The sequence below is a fragment of the Hemitrygon akajei genome, chromosome 7 (genome assembly GCF_048418815.1).
Source record: "Hemitrygon akajei chromosome 7, sHemAka1.3, whole genome shotgun sequence".
Taxonomy (NCBI): Eukaryota; Metazoa; Chordata; class Chondrichthyes; order Myliobatiformes; family Dasyatidae; genus Hemitrygon; species Hemitrygon akajei.
This window is the reverse complement of record NC_133130.1, coordinates 126,298,341-126,314,443: the sequence shown is the minus strand read 5'-3', so window position 1 is coordinate 126,314,443 and position 16,103 is coordinate 126,298,341. Positions and strand designations below refer to the sequence as shown.

The 16,103-nt window shown below is 41.8% G+C and overlaps 1 protein-coding gene across 3 annotated transcripts in view; it reads right to left on the bottom strand.

The window, feature by feature from the left end:
• Positions 1-16,103, bottom strand: part of dgcr8 (DGCR8 microprocessor complex subunit) — a 65,185-nt gene that overhangs the window by 45,301 nt on the left and 3,781 nt on the right. For all 3 annotated transcript variants that reach the window (XM_073051906.1, XM_073051907.1, XM_073051908.1), the window contains exons 2-5: positions 14,658-15,659; positions 13,131-13,293; positions 7,974-8,116; positions 5,316-5,661 (exon numbers count right to left, since the gene is read on the bottom strand). In XM_073051906.1, coding sequence (XP_072908007.1) covers positions 5,316-5,661; positions 7,974-8,116; positions 13,131-13,293; positions 14,658-15,371 — 1,366 coding nt within the window. In that variant the 5' untranslated portion in view covers positions 15,372-15,659. The remainder of the gene's footprint in view (positions 1-5,315; positions 5,662-7,973; positions 8,117-13,130; positions 13,294-14,657; positions 15,660-16,103) is intronic.

Here is a 16,103-nt window from a genome sequence, read left to right as displayed (position 1 = left end):
CAATGCATTCCACGCACCAACCACTCTCTATGAGTGAAAAACCTTCCTCTAATATCCCCCTTGAACTTCCCTTCCCTTACCTTAAAGTCATGTCCTCTTGTACTGAGCAGTGGTGCCCTGGGGAAGAGGCACTGGCTGTCCACTCTGTCTATTCCTCTTAACATCTTGTACACCTCTATCATGTCTCCTCTCATCCTCCTTCTCTCCAAAGAGTAAAGCCCTAGCTCCCTTAATCTCTGATCATAATCCATACTCTCTAAACCAGGCAGCATCCTGGTAAATCTCCTCTGTACCCTTTCCAATGCTTCCACATCCTTCCTATACTGAGGCGACCAGAACTTGACACAGTACTCCAAGTGTGGCCCAACTAGAGTTTTATAGAGCTACATCATTACATCGTGTCTCTTAAACGCTATCCCTCGACTTATGAAAGCTAACACCCCATAAGCTTTCTTAACTACCCTATCTACCTGTGAGGCAACTTTCAGGAAATCTGTGGACATGTACCCCCAGATCCCTCTGCTCCTCCACACTACGAAATATCCTGCCATTTACTTTGTACTCTACATTTTACTTTACAGCTTTCCCACCAGACGTAAGGCTCACTGGTCTATAATTACCTGGACTATCCCTACTACCTTTTTTGAACAAGGGGACAACATTCACCTCCCTCCAATCCTCCGGTACCGTTCCCGTGGACAACGAGGACTTAAAGATCCTAGCCAGAGGTTCAACAATCTCTTCCCTTGCCTTGTGGAGCAGCCTGGGGAATATTCTGTCAGGCCCTGGGGACTTATCCGTCCTAATGTATTTTAACAACTCCAACACCTCCTCTCCCTTAATATCAACATGCTCCAGAACATCAACCTCACTCATATTGTCCTCACCATCATCAAGTTCACTCTCAGTGGTGAATACCGAAGAGAAGTATTCATTGAGGACCTCACTCACGTCCACAGCCTCCAGGCACATCTTCCCAGTTTTATCTCTAATTGGTCCTACCTTTACTCCTGTCATCCTTTTGTTCTTCACATAATTGAAGAATGTCTTGGGGTTTTCCTTTACCCTACTCGCCAAGGCCTTCTCATGCCCCCTTCTTGCTCTTCATTGTGGGCCAAAGGGCCTGTACTGTGCTGTACTATTCTATTTTCTATATTCTCTTCTCAGCCCCTTCTTAAGCTCCTTTCTTGCTACCCTATATTTCTCAATAGACCCATCTGATCCTTGCTTCCTAAACCTCATGTATGCTGCCTTCTTCCACCTGACTAGATTTTCCACTTCACTTGTCACCATGGTTCCTTCACCCTACCATTCTTTATCTTCCTCACCGGGACAAATTTATCCCTAACATCCTGCAAGAGATCCTTTAACAATGACCACGTCTATAGTACATTTCCCTGCAAAAACATCATCCCAATTCACACCCGCAAGTTCTAGCCTTATAGCCTCATAATTTGCCCTTCCCCAATTAAAATTTTTCCTGTCCTCTCTGATTCTATCCTTTTCCATAATAATGCTAAAGGTCAGGGAGCGGTGATCACTGTCCCCTAGATGCTCACCCACTGACAGATCTGTGACCTGACCCGGTTTGTTACCTAATACTAGATCTAGTATAGCATTCCCCCTAGTCGGCCTGTCAACATACTGTGACAGGAATCCATCCTGGACACACTTAACAAACTCTGCCCCATCTAAACCCTCTGAACTAATCAAGTGCCAATCAATACTAGGGAAGTTAAAGTCACCCATGATAACAACCCTGTTATTTTTGCACCTTTCCAAAATCTGCCTCCCAATCTGCTCCTCGGTATCTCTGCCTCTACCAGGGGGCCTATAGAATACTCCCAACAGAGTAACTGCTCCCTTCCTGCTCCTAACTTCCACCCGTACTAACTCAAAAGAGGATCCTGCTACATTACCCACCCTTTCTGCAGCTGTAATAGTATCCCTGACCAGTAATGCTACCCCTCCTCCCCTTTCCCCCCTCTCTATCCCTCTTAAAGCACTGAAATCTAGGAATATTGAGAATCCACTCCTGCCCTGGTGCCAGCCAAGTCTCCGTAATGGCCACTACATCATAATTCCATGTATGTATCCAAGCTCTCAGTTCATCATTTTTGTTCCTGATGCTTCTTGCATTGAAGTACACACACTTTAGCCCTTCTACCTTACTACCTTTATACCCTTTATTCTGCTGCTCTTTCCTCAAAGCCTCTCTATATGTTAGATCTGGCTTTACTCCATGCACTTCTTTCACTGCTCTTTCGCTCCGGGTCCCATCCCAATAAAACATTCCAATAAAGTCCTAATCTATTCAATCTTTCCATATAACTCAGGTCTTCCAGACCTGGTAACATAGAAACATAGAAAACTTACAGCACAATACAGGCCCTTTGGCCCACAAAGCTATGCCGAACATGTCCTTACCTTAGAACTACCTAGGCTTACCCATAGTCCTCCATTTTTCTAAGCTCCATGTATCCATCCATGAGTCTCTTAAAAGACGCTATTGTTTCCGCCGCCAGCAGCCCATTCCATGCACTCACCATTCTCGGCATAAAAAATTTACCCCTGACATCTACCTTGTACCTACTTCCAAGCACCTTAAAATTATGCCCTCTTGCGCTAGCCATTTCAGCCTCGGGGAAAACCTCTGACCATCCACATGATCAACACCTCTCATTATTTTATACACCTCTATCAGGTCACCTCTCATCCTCCGTCGCTCCAAGGAGAAAAGGCTGAGTTCACTCAACCTATTCTCATAAGGCATGCTCTTCAACTAGGCAACATCCTCGTAGATCTCCTCTGCACCCTTTCTATGGTTTCCATGTCCTTCCTGTAGTGAGTCGATCAGAATTGAGCACAGTACTCCAAGTGAGGTCTGAGCAGGGTCCTCTATAGCTGTAACATTACCTCTCGGCTCTTAAACTCAATCCCACGATTGATAAAGGCCAATGCACCGTATGCCTTCTTAACCACAGAGATAACCTGCGTAGCAGCTTTGAGTGTCCTATGGACTCTGACCCCAAGATCCCTCTGATCCTCCACACTGCCAAGAGTCTTGCCATTAATGCTATATTCTGCCATCATATTTGACCTACCAAAATGAACCACTTCACACTTACAACACATACAAAATGCTGGTGGAACGCAGCAGGCCAGGCAGCATCTATAGGGAGAAGCGCTGTCGACGTTTCAGGCCGAGACCCTTCGTCAGGACTTCATCAGGAAGGATCTCCCCCAAAATGAACTCCATCTGCCACTTCTCAGCCCAGTTTTGCAATCCTATCAATGTCCCGCTCTAACCTCTGACAGCCCTCCACACTATCCACAACACCTCCAACCTTTGTGTCATCAGTAAATTTACTAACCCCTCCCTCCACTTCCTTATCCAGGTCATTTATAAAACTCACGAAGAGTAGAGGTCCAAGAACAGATCCCTGAGGCACACCACTGGTCACCGAAATCCATGCAGAATATGACCCATCTACAACCACTCTTTCTATTCTGTGGGCAAGCCAGTTCTGGATCCACAAAGTCCGCTTGGATCCCATGCTTCCTTACTTTCTCAATAAGCCTTGCATGGGGTACCTTATCAAATGGCTTTCTAAAATCCATATATACATCTACTGCTCTACCATCAATCTGTTTAGTCACATCTTCAAATAATTCAATCAGGCTCATAAGGCAGGACCTGCCTTTGACAAAACCATGCTGACTATTCCTAATCATATTATGCCTCTCCAAATGTTCATAAATCCTGCCTCTCAGGATCCTGTCCATCAACTTACCAACTACTGAAGTAAGACTCACTGGTCTATAATTTCCTGGGCTACCTCCTACTCCTTTTCATGAATAACGGAACAACATCCGCAACCCTCCAATCCTCTGGAACCTCTCTGGTCCTCATTGATCATGCGCAGATCATTGTCAGAGGCTCAGCAATCTCCTCCCTCACTTCCCAAAGTTGCCTGGGGTACATCCCGTCCAGTCCCGGTGACTTATCCAACTTGATGCTTTCCAAAAGCTCCAGCACATCTTCTGCCTTAATATCTACACGCTCAAGCTTTTCAATCCACTGCAAGTCATCCCTACAATCTCCAAGATCCTTTTCTGTAGTGAATACTGAAGCAAAGTATTCATTATTCATTAAGTATTTCTGCCATCTCCTCTGGTTCCATACACACTTTCCTACTGTCAAACTTGATTGGTCCTATTCTCTCACATCTTATCCTCTTGCTCTTCACATACTTGTAGAATGCCTTGGGATTTTCCTTAATCCTGTCCACCAAGGCGTTCTCATGGCCCCTTCTGGATCTCCTCATTTCATTCTTAAGCTCCATCCTGCTAGCCTTATAATCTTCCAGATCTCTCTCATTACCTAGTTTTTTGAACCTTTTGTAAGCTCATCTTTTCTTCAACTGCCATTGTATACCACGGTTCCTGTACTCTACCATCCTTTCTGTCTCACTGGAACATATTTACGCAGAACCCTACACAAATATCCCCTTAACATTTGTCACATTTCTTCCATATGTTTCCCTGAGAACCTCTGTTTCCAATTATGCTTCCAAGTTCTTGCCTGATAGCCTCATATTTCCCCTTACTCCAATTAAACGTTTCCCTAACTTGTCTGTTCCTTTCCTTCTCCAATGCTATGGTAAAGGAGAAAGAATTGTGATCATTATCTCCAAAATGCTCTCCCACTGAGAGACAACACCTGACCAGATTCATTTCCCAATACCCGATCAAGTACAGTCTCTCCTCTTGTAGACTTATCTACATACTGTGTCAAGAAATCTTCCTGAACCCACCTAACAAATTCCATCCCATCTAAACCCCTCACTCTAGGGAGATGCTAATCAATACTTGGGAAATTAAAATCTCCCACCACAACAACCCTGTTATTACTACTTTCCGGAATCTGACTCCCTATCTGCTTCTCGAATTTTGAATTCGTCCTTGTGTATTTTCTCTTTCAACCTTATTTACATCTTTCCTGTAGGTAGGTGACCAAAACTACACACAATACTCCAAATTAGGCCTCACCAATGTCTTATACAACTTCAATATAACAACGTTAAATATCTATGGACTAAATATTTACGGAAAAGGCTGAAAACATGCAGCAAAAAAGTGGCCAAGTTAACCCAATCTCTGAAGCAACCTGAGGAAATGCCTGGCAGCAAATTCCCATGACCATGGAGAAACACACACACACACACACAAAGTTCAACAAGACAGAACAGAAAAAGTTATACAGCTAGCTCTAATGAGCACAATCCCTTTCAGATTAAGAATCACCATCTTACCAATAGATTCTTCTTTGCATACTTCAACTTTAGCCTTCACCTGCCCCAGGGCTCCCGCTGCAACGATTCCACCCAAAGTTTCTCTTTCCTCCGGGGACTTAGAGTTCACTGCCCCTGAGCTACTAAGAGATACTGAATTAGTGACAAGATTTTGCTCAGAGGCATTGTAGTCTGGTTCCTCGTTTCCGTCTACAGAAACATTCTGATTTTTTTCTGGGGACATATCTCCATTCATGGTCACTTTGGTTACCTCACCATTGATTGCTGCCATATTCTGTTCTCTCTCTTGGTCTTTCATTTTTTGATAGTGCAGACAAGGAATGCTACTCTGCGGAGGATCATGTTTCTGCACAGAACAAAAAGAAACACTGACTTGCAAGGATGACAAAGGAAAACTGGTAAACACAAGTAAAGACAACACACACAAAATGCTGGAGGAACTCAGCATCTATGGAGAAGAATACAGAGTAAACATCTCAGGCTGCACTGGAAGGAAGGGGGAAGGAACCAAAATTTCCCCCCTTCCTTTCCAGTACTGATAAAGGGTCTCGGCCCAAAATGCCAACTGTTTATTCCCTCCACAGATGCTACCTGACCTGCTGAGTTCCTCCAGCACTTCGTGCACGTTGCTCTGGATTTCCAGCATCTGCAGAATCTCTTGTGTTTACAACTAAATTCAAGCTATGAAAGAGACATTGCACGAGAGACAAGGGTGTCAAATACCGAGAAGACAGCAAGACTGGGCATCATTTCAATTCTATTCTGAGAGCACATCTATCAACATCCAGCTAACAGCCAAGACCTGCAGACAGAGTTTGCACAAAATGTGTTACTTCACATTTTCTCTGGCATTCATTTGAACAAATTATAACAAAACAGCACGAGGAGTAACAAGTTAATTTTGAATGCAGATTTTGTGCTTTGAAATAATGAAAAAAGAACAGGAAACAAAATTAGCATGGATGTGCAGAAATAATGTGTTGGAGAAATGTAAACAAGAAGTTGGATTAGGTACATGTGTTTAAAAAACATGTATGGTGTATAATCTATCATTCCAGCAGATAAGAGCAAATGCACAAAGGATAATAGGATGTTACAGCAAAGATGCATGCATACATTACATTCTACCTAGCTGTTGACAGATCAATCCACATTCTACAAAACAAATATCATTAAAGTCTTCTGCATAGTTGATTTTCTACACATTAGCAGGGTGAGAAAACAAGAGAAACACTCCATCTTCTCCAACACAGATTTATCATAACACTAGTGTTGGAACTCAGGACATGTGAATACCACAACCTGGTATAAAAATATTTAAATTCCTACAGCTTTATAAGGAAACAGAATCAAATATGAAGATTAAAAATATCTAATAGTCAACCCTGTGGAAGGGGAAAAGTGAGGGAGATTGGTATGGAACAGGCAAAGAGTTCAAATGGTTCAATTTAATATCAGAGGATGTATACAGTATACAACTTGAAACTCTTACTCTTCACAGACATCCCCAAAACAAGACACCCTATAGAATGAATGATAAAAACATCAGAACCCCAAAGGTGGGAGAGCTTGATGGATTTCAGGAAGGTACAGCTGAAGCACCCCTCTCTGTAGAGAGAGTTAAGTGCACCAAGATCCTGAGAGTTCACATCAATGATGAACTCACCTGGTCCCTTAATATAATCACCTTCCAGATAAAGAAGGCAAAGCAGCACCTCCATTTCCTAAGGAGATTGACGTAAGTAAGGATTCCCCCTCCCATCTCAATTGAATTTTATGGGAACACCACTGAGAGCACCCTGGCAAGTTGCATCTCCATCTGGTATGGGAGCAGCTGAGCATCAGACCAGAGGTCCTTACAAAGGATTGTGAGAACAGCTGAGAGCTTCACAGTAGTGTCCCTTCCATCCATGGGGGAATATCTATCAGGAGCACTGCATTATCAGGGCCCTTAGTATTATCAAGGATCCCACCCATCCATCCTGTATCCTCTTTGACTTTCTACCATCAGGCAGGAGACTCCAATGCACAAAAACGGTCAGGATGGAAACAGCTTCTTCCCTCAAGCCATTAGGCTTCTGAACTCCCTGTTGCATCACATTCGAAGTGCCACCAGATAATTTGTACTGTACCCTACATTTATGTATTTTACTTTATCTATGTGTATTTCATTTGCAGATTTAATTTTGACTTTCCTAAATTATTGTGTGTTTATACGTGTGTCATGTGTACTAAATGTGCTTTACACCCTGGTCCAGAGAATGGAAACGTCACGTTTGATGGCAATATGTGTACATAGTCAAAAAATCAATAAACTTGACTTGTAACCTCTCCTTTGCTCTTTTGATGTTTGCATTCTTGTATTATTGAAGAGAAAATTGGGTATCAAATTAAGCTTAATTAAATCTCTGAGCAAAAGTCACAATGTCCAAGAACAGCTCACAAAGACTCATCAAATGAACCCAATAATTGAGTTTGTAGTCTGCAGTTGTTTAACAATATCCTTCAACATTGTTTCATTAGTACCAGTTTTCCCTTAACGATGCCAATCTTGTAAGAAATAATAAAATTCAAGAGGCCTCCCCGGATTCATGGAACTATTTTTAAATAGACAGTCACTGTCCGCAGCAAAACAAGATTAATTTATTAATATCTTACCCTGATACTTCCTGTTCCTAAAAAATAAGGTCGTGACCAGGTAACTACCCTGGTTTCTCTGTGCAGGTAAACTGGAATACCGGAATTATGGAATGTCATGATCCAGCCATCAGGAAGGGGTTCCGTTGGTGGACGCCCACGATCTACAGGAAATAAGATAATTTTAATGCCAATTATTACTCAAAATGTCTAAATTATTTTGTGGCACAGTAAAAACCAAGAGATGAAATTCATTAACTTTACAAACAAGAGAAAATCTGCAGATGCTGGAGGAACTCAGTAGGTCAGGCCGCATTTATGGATCATTTTCTCCAGTCCTGAAGAAGGGTCTCCACACAAAACGTCAATTCTTTACTCTTTTCCACAGATGCTGCCTGGCCTGCTGAGTTCTTCCAACATTTTGTGTGTGTTGATTTAATAACATTTACTGACAAACCCAAGAGTCATCATCAGCACCAACACTGTAAAAGTATGCTCCTTATCCAACAGATCCAAACACAGCACTTACAAATAACTCGTAAAATAAAATTAGCCGTTGTAAACATAATGAAGTTATTTATTTCAATAGGTCTCCAATATTCTCTCTTCCTTCCCACTAAAGGAGACTACTATCATCTGGATTCTATGAAATGCCATTGTGCTGAAACAACAACATGACCTGCTGAGTATCTCCAGTGAGTAGGTGGGTGAGCTGGTTGGTTTATTTATTCATTTAGTAGATACAGTGCAGAACAGACCCTTCCAGTCCAACGAGCCATACCACCCAGCAACCCACCTATTTACCATTACTCTAATCACAGTAGACCTCTAAGAGGACCACAACCTTATCATGATTTGGAAGCTTGCGAGCCTCAATGACCTGGAGAGCTATGTTGGCTGGAGTCAGGGTCTTATGATTTGACTCTTGGTAGGGTCACCCATGCAAAAAAATGTCAAAAGGTAGAGGCCAGACTAAGACTGGTCCACAGGTCCTCCAGGTTCAGAGGTTCAGCCAGGGCAAACAACCCTGACTGGTAAAACAAAATTGTCATGGAAACAGCAATGAAGAATCCTTCTACATCTGAGTGCAACAGTATTCCTTAGTCTCCATCCGTGACTTGCATGACTGACAGTAGTGAAAACTGAAAGGAAGCTACGGACATGATGAAGGAAGCCCTGCCAGAGATGGAAGACCTTAAATGCTGCCCAAAACACCAGAGGCATAACGGGAAGTAAGTAATCAAAGGACAATTTGCCATGAACAATTAACCAATACATCGTTGGGACTGTGGCAGGAAACCAGAGTACCTGGAGGAACATACAAACTCCTTACAGACGGTGCCAGAATTGAACTCAGAACTCCAAATTGCCCTGAGCTATTAGCATCTTCAATTACAGCAGAGCTAACCTGTAAACTGTAATCATTTTTAAGCTGTAGCCATACATGGCCCCAATTTAGGACGCACAAATTTTAAAATACTAATGTAAACATTAGTTTTCATTTACTGCCTCCTAGCATAAGACTGCTCTTTTCCAGGTGCAGGAGTGTATGCATATTTACATATGGTTAGAAATCAATAGCTTCAGTGATTAAGGTTTTTGCTTCCTCATAACTAACAAATGGGGTAGCCATCTGTCTCTATCAAAGGAGGTGGAAGCTCCTTCGCTCCACCAGCCTGCAGGTCACCTTTGGGCAAGGTATAGCACTTGCTTAGCACCCCCACCCCCAGATCAGGGTCACATAGAGCCAAGGGAGGAGGTGGTGGATGGTTGTATGAACAGCTGGTGCATATCACAACTCCTGCTTATGCGACCAGTGATGCTAAGCAGATAATCTCTGAAGAATATTAATGATGACCAAGGTCACCCATCTTGTAAAGACACTGCCCTGAAAAAGGCAATGGAAAACCACTTCTGTAGAAAAATTTGTCAAGAGCCATGGAAGACCGTATTTGCCCACATCAATGCAACACAACACATAATGAATGATGAATGATCATGAACAAAGAACAAAGAGCTTGTAGATCTGCACTGTTTCTAGAGGTACGGTAGCCTAAAGGTTAGCACAACACTTTACAGAACCAGTAACAAGGGTTCAATTCCTGTCACTCTCTGCAAGGTGTTTCCATGTCCTCCCCATGACCAGGTGCTCCAGTTTCTTTCCACAGTCCAAAGATGCACTGGTTGGTAGGTTAACTGGTCATTGTAAATTGTCCTGTGATTAGGCTAGGGTTACATCAGGGGTTGTTGGGCAGCTGCACAAAGAGTCACATGGGCCTATTCCACACTGTATCTCAATAAAAGTGGTTCAAGATTTTTACTCCGCACCTAAAAATGAGAGTGGAAGATGGGTCCAAGGAGGATTTTGTAAAGTTTGAGGTGAGACACAATATAAAAACAAACTAATGTATTGTGGATGGCTGAGCAGAAAAATATGTCTTTTAGGTAAAATGAAGCAACAAAGGACATTTCTGCATTCGGGTTTGCAAGTCAATGTAGCTTAAAACAAGGTACAAGATTTACAGTTTATGACCATTGTTTTATTTCTGTGAGCACAAATTGACAAGTTATAAACACTAGTAATCCTGCAGATGCTGGAAATACAAAGCAAAACACACAAAACACTGGAGGAACTCAGCAGATCAAGCAGCATCTATGGAAATAAATAAACAGTTGACATTTCAGGCCAAAACCCTTCTTCAGTAATGAGGAGGAGGGGTACACGCCAGAATAAATAGGTGGTGGGGGGGAAGGGGTAGGAGGATGGCTAGAAGGTGATAAGTAAAGCAAGTGGGTAGGAAAGATAAAAAGGTGGAACAGAAGGAATCTGATAGGATGAGAGTGAAGGAGAGTGGTCCACAGGAGAAAGGGAAGGTGGTGAGGAACCAGGGGAAGTAATAGGCAAGTGAGAAAAAGTAAAAGCTCAGAGTGGGGAGGGAAGGATTTGTTTACTAGGAGAAATTGCTATTCATGCTATATGAAAGGCCAGACGAAATATAAGGTGTTGTTCCTCCAATCCTGAGGGTGGCCTCCTCTTGACACAAGAGGAGACCATGGACTGACATGTCGGGGTGGAACTGGGAATCGGAATTAAAATCTGACACAAGATTACCAGGATGACTGGACTGGAAGAAGTGTAAGAAACCAACATGAATAATGAGCTCACTGGCAAACTAATTTCCAGGAAGGTTCTCATTTCTGATCATGTTCACACGTTTTACTTAAGACACTAATGAAAGGACATGCAGGACACCCATGCATGCCAAGAACATAATATTGATTTTAAGATCTCCTTCAAAAAACACTAATACCCTAGATCAAAAGATCTCTGAACTATGCCTTTCTGCCCAGGTAAAATAAGGCAATTGCGTCTTATTCTCTAATTCCCTCTTCTCAAAAACACTACCAAATACTAACAGCAATTTATACTGGAATGTAATTCAGTTCATTTAAATTCGTTTAATATCCGAGTATGTGTACAGTATACAACCTTAAATCCTTACTCTTCACAGACATTCATGAAACAAAATACCCATAGAATAAATGAAACATTGAAGCCCTGAAGGCCCCTCCCCCCCACCCTTCGCACTACACATAGAATATAAATGAAGAATAGCTTTATTGGAGAATTTTTTGGCTTAAATCTCTCAAAACCAGTCCAGTATCACTTTTTCAATGAGATTGATTGAGAATGGTTACTGCCAAGCATAATACAGTTATAAACTTTCTATCGGTTTTTATCTGAAAGTGGAGTTCAGTAAGGCCTTCAGGAACATAGAACAGTACAGCACAGGAACAGGCCATTCAGCCCACAACGTTGTGATGAACCAGTTAAAAAACAAATCCAAAACACCCAAACACCAATCCATCCTACCTACACTCTGTCCATGTAAATGATGCTTTTTGTTATGTTTGTACTGACCGAAATAAATTAATTTCATTCATTCCATATCCCTCCATCTTTGTTACATCCATGTGCCTATTCAAGCGTCTCTTAAAAACCTTGAAACAATTTGTCTCTACCACCATACCAGACAGCGCATTCCGGGCATCCACCACTCTCAAGAGTAAAAAACTTATCCCTTACATCCCCTTTAAATGTACCCCCTCTCACCTTCAACGCATGCCCTCTGGTATCAGACAATTCAACCCTGGGGAACAGATGCTCCCTGTCCACTCTATCTAGGCCTCTCATAATCTTGTAAACCTCAGTCAAAGACTTTTTATAAAGATGTTATAGATTCAATACAGAACAAATACAGGCCCAACCAGTTCATGCCGACCACTTAGCTAGTCCCGTTATCCTGCACTTGCCCCATATTCCTCTGCACCTTGCCCCCTCAGGTACCCATCCAAGTGCTTCTTAAATGATACTATTACACCTGCCTCTACTACTCAATTCATATACTCATCAAACCCAGGAAAAAATAATTAATTATTGTCACATGTACAGTGAAAAGCATGTCTTGCATACAGTACTGAGCAAAGTCTTATGCACATATATATAGCTAGGATGCCCAAATCTTTTGCACAGTACTGTATTTGTCAATGTGAAACTGAGAGTGAGCTTGTTAATCTGGTGGGAGTAAAGGATGCTGGAAATGGTGAAGGTGGAGGGTGCAGACACACCCAGTCCTGAGACATCAAGCAAGGTTATCTGATTCCAAGTAATTGGTTTATGGATCATTACAGAATGTCTCTCTGGTGCTTCCCACTCCCTCCCCTCTCCCTGCTCCCTTTCCACTCTCAGTCCACAACAGAGACCCATATCAGAATCAGATTTATCATCACTCACGTCATGAATTAATTTTGCAGCAGTACACTGCAATACATAAAATTACTACAGTACTGTGCAAGTCTTAGATACCCCAGATATTTAAACTTTTGCACAGTACTGTGCTGTTCATATAGATGAACTTATTACAATAGCACACTTTAGTACTGTCAAGTTAAAATAATAAGAGTGCAGAATAGTTTTATAGTACAGAGAAAGTGCTTGCAGGCAGATTGCAAAATGCAAAGTCACAATGAGGTAGATGAGGGGTCCGAAAGTCCATTTTAGCGTACTGGAAGAAAACAATAGCACCCAGGAAAACTCATGTATTCCAGGGACCCCTTACAGAAGACATCGGAATGAAACTCCGAATTCTGACCTCCCGCACTGTCCGATTCACTTACTTTTTAACACAGTTTTAATTTTGGTCATCATGGGCTGCACACTGGTTTCTTCATCCGTTTGGTGATCACTGTCACCGGTAACATCCTCTTCAACCCGCTTCCTCTTTTTGGGAGGAGGCAGCACTGCCTCCAGGAGCGCATCAACATCATGATCAAAGTCTTCCTGTAAAATACAGTATCAAAGGCCATCCTACTGTAACACTGAATATTTCTAATTGGGCCATTTAAAAACATTGACTTGTTATGATAGCAACTTTCTTGTTTCCTCTAATTCAACTGAACCCAAATCCCACTGAATTCTACAGGAACGGCCACAATACAGATCATAAGCCCCAGGTATAGTAGGCCCCCTGTAGCACACATGACAGGAATATATTTATCTTTAAAAAGTTAAAAGTCTGCCAGGTCATTTCTATTTCAACTATAAATCGGTTATTCTCCAAACTACAATGGATTCAGCTCATACTATGAATCAATTATCCTGACAATTTTAATTCTTAACAAGACAATATTTAACAGAATCTTAATAAAACTCTGTTTGAAAATGCTATTAATTTTTAAAAGCAATATTGGTTTCTATAGAAATAGTTCTGCTTCACAAAATGCTTCTTAAATCAAATGTTAATGTAACACATCTGAAGGAATAGTCTGACTTGTCTAAACATCTGGATGATCTGTAAAACATCACATGGAGACCACTGATGTAATTCGATGCCTGTCGTGATAATTTTTCAAATACTGAAAATAGCTTAACACATAAATAAATGGTTTAATACTGATAAACTGGGCAAGCACTTCAATCAAAACACTTACAAATGATATAATGCGGATATAAAAGATAGACGTTTCACAGTTCCAGTGTTAGTGCCCACCTGTGGTCGAAGCTGTCATTGTACTGAGCTTTATCTATTCGGTCAGTCTGCAGAGTTGGTTCACCCATACACACCGACAGATGGGTGGACACAACTCCGACTGACCAATGCATAGACAAGGGGCTGTCATCACAACTGCGCAGGGGTTCCTTAGCTGTTCATCCATTCTATAGATTGAAGGACCCCAGTTGCAAACACAGAAAATAGTATCGGAAGGACACACAGACATTGAAATACTAAACACTGCATTATTTACCAATAATGCAAATCTTTTCTCCTTACCTATTTAGACCCACACACAATTTTGAACTGTGGACAGAAATCAAGTTTTTTATTCTTTATAAGTTGCGAAAATAGGCAAGACGAGCTGCTCAAAGGACCAGACAACATACAGGGTTCAAAATACTATACAGGTACCTGATGCACGTAAACGTTCAGCAAACAGCCTTTAAATATATTCACCATGACCTGCAAATCTCAATTATTTAAACATTCATTTTCTCTCTTTTTAAAATGATTAACAGAGGTTTACATGCACCAGGTTGGCGTAAGGGATAAAATATGAGGGAACAAATAGGAAGGCATTGGTATTTACGAGGATATATCCACGCGCAGTCTCATGTGCACGTGAGTATTTTGAACCCTGCTCACATACCTCGAACGAGTAACTCAGAGCTTCTTCATCGACGCGATCCTGCTGAATAATCATTTCAGATTTGAAACCCGTTGCTTCTATGTCATCGGTTTCGAAGTTTTCAGGGAAGTCTATTTCGTCGAGTACCGCAAATTCCACTTTTTTCTCTTGATTGTCTTCGACTTCCTGCCTATCAATACTTTTACTACAAAAACCGCCTGGCCCTACTGCGCCCTTCCCGTCAAAAGGAGTGCCATTCAAACCTCCATTCGTGCTATTGCTAAGTTCAGTACCTTTCTCACCAGATCCAACACCAGCATATACTACCTGTCTGTCTTTATTTTTACTGTTATCTGAAAAAACCACCCTGATTTTAACATCTTTGAGCAACTTAATATCAGGGGCAAACTTAGGAACAGCTGGTGCATGACGCGCTGTTCTCGGATTGAGAGGACAGCTTCCCGAGACTGCTGTCAACTGGTTGTTAAAGACAGTGGATTCCATCGCAAGGTGCTGGTCTTGGCTGGACGTGTTACAGTCCGCAGCGGGAGTGTCTATAAGTCCATCACCACCAGAGCCAACGTCCATAACTTCTGCGTCACTGGACGTTTGCAGGGGAGGTGGTGGAGGCGGCGGCACGCTTGGAGGAAGAGGTGGGGGACACGGCTGATTCTCCACATTCAGTGGCAATGAAGGCTCGTCGGCCAGAGGAGGTACGTTTCTGAACATCTCCATTTAAAAAAAATAATTCTAATTCTATAAATAATTTCTTACTTAATCCCCTGTTAAGGGGGAATTAAACATATAGCAGTCCAAGTGTATTATTTAAATGTTATGGTACTAATCAAAATTTACAGTTGATTCAGTTAAGCTGACTACATTACTCTTTTCATTAAAGTAGACAGCTTTTAGAATCACTGTCTCAATTATTGAAAATCACAATGTATTCAGCTTAATCAACGTCTGAGATTAAACAGAGTTCATCATCTTGAGTCCTCAAGACCATCTTCTACTCCTGATCACCTGCGGAGGTAAAATAAAATACTGTTAATCATTTCCACCAAAAAATTTTGGTCATCACAGCTCTGCCATTTCAATTGAAATCTCTGCCCACTCTTCTCAAGTCCCAATCCAAAGACTTGGAGACCATCTGACAAAAGTTTTGTGCAGTAACTTGTGAGTGCTGCACAGCTTTTATGAAAGGTCATAATCAGTGATCAATCTGCCCTCTTAGATCAGAGAAACAGAGAAGGGAAGCTCTCTTATGTACAAAATGCCCCACTGACGATAGGCGAGATACATTGCTTTCGGATCCAGAGTAACAATTATTTTATTCTCCTTTATACTTGTGCACTGGGAATTACATTATACCGTTATCTCCCCAAAACCAGCTTCAGCCAGAATACCAATTGCACACTTGTCTTCATCAGCATTGAGACAATTTAGTTCAAAAGTTTACAAGCAATA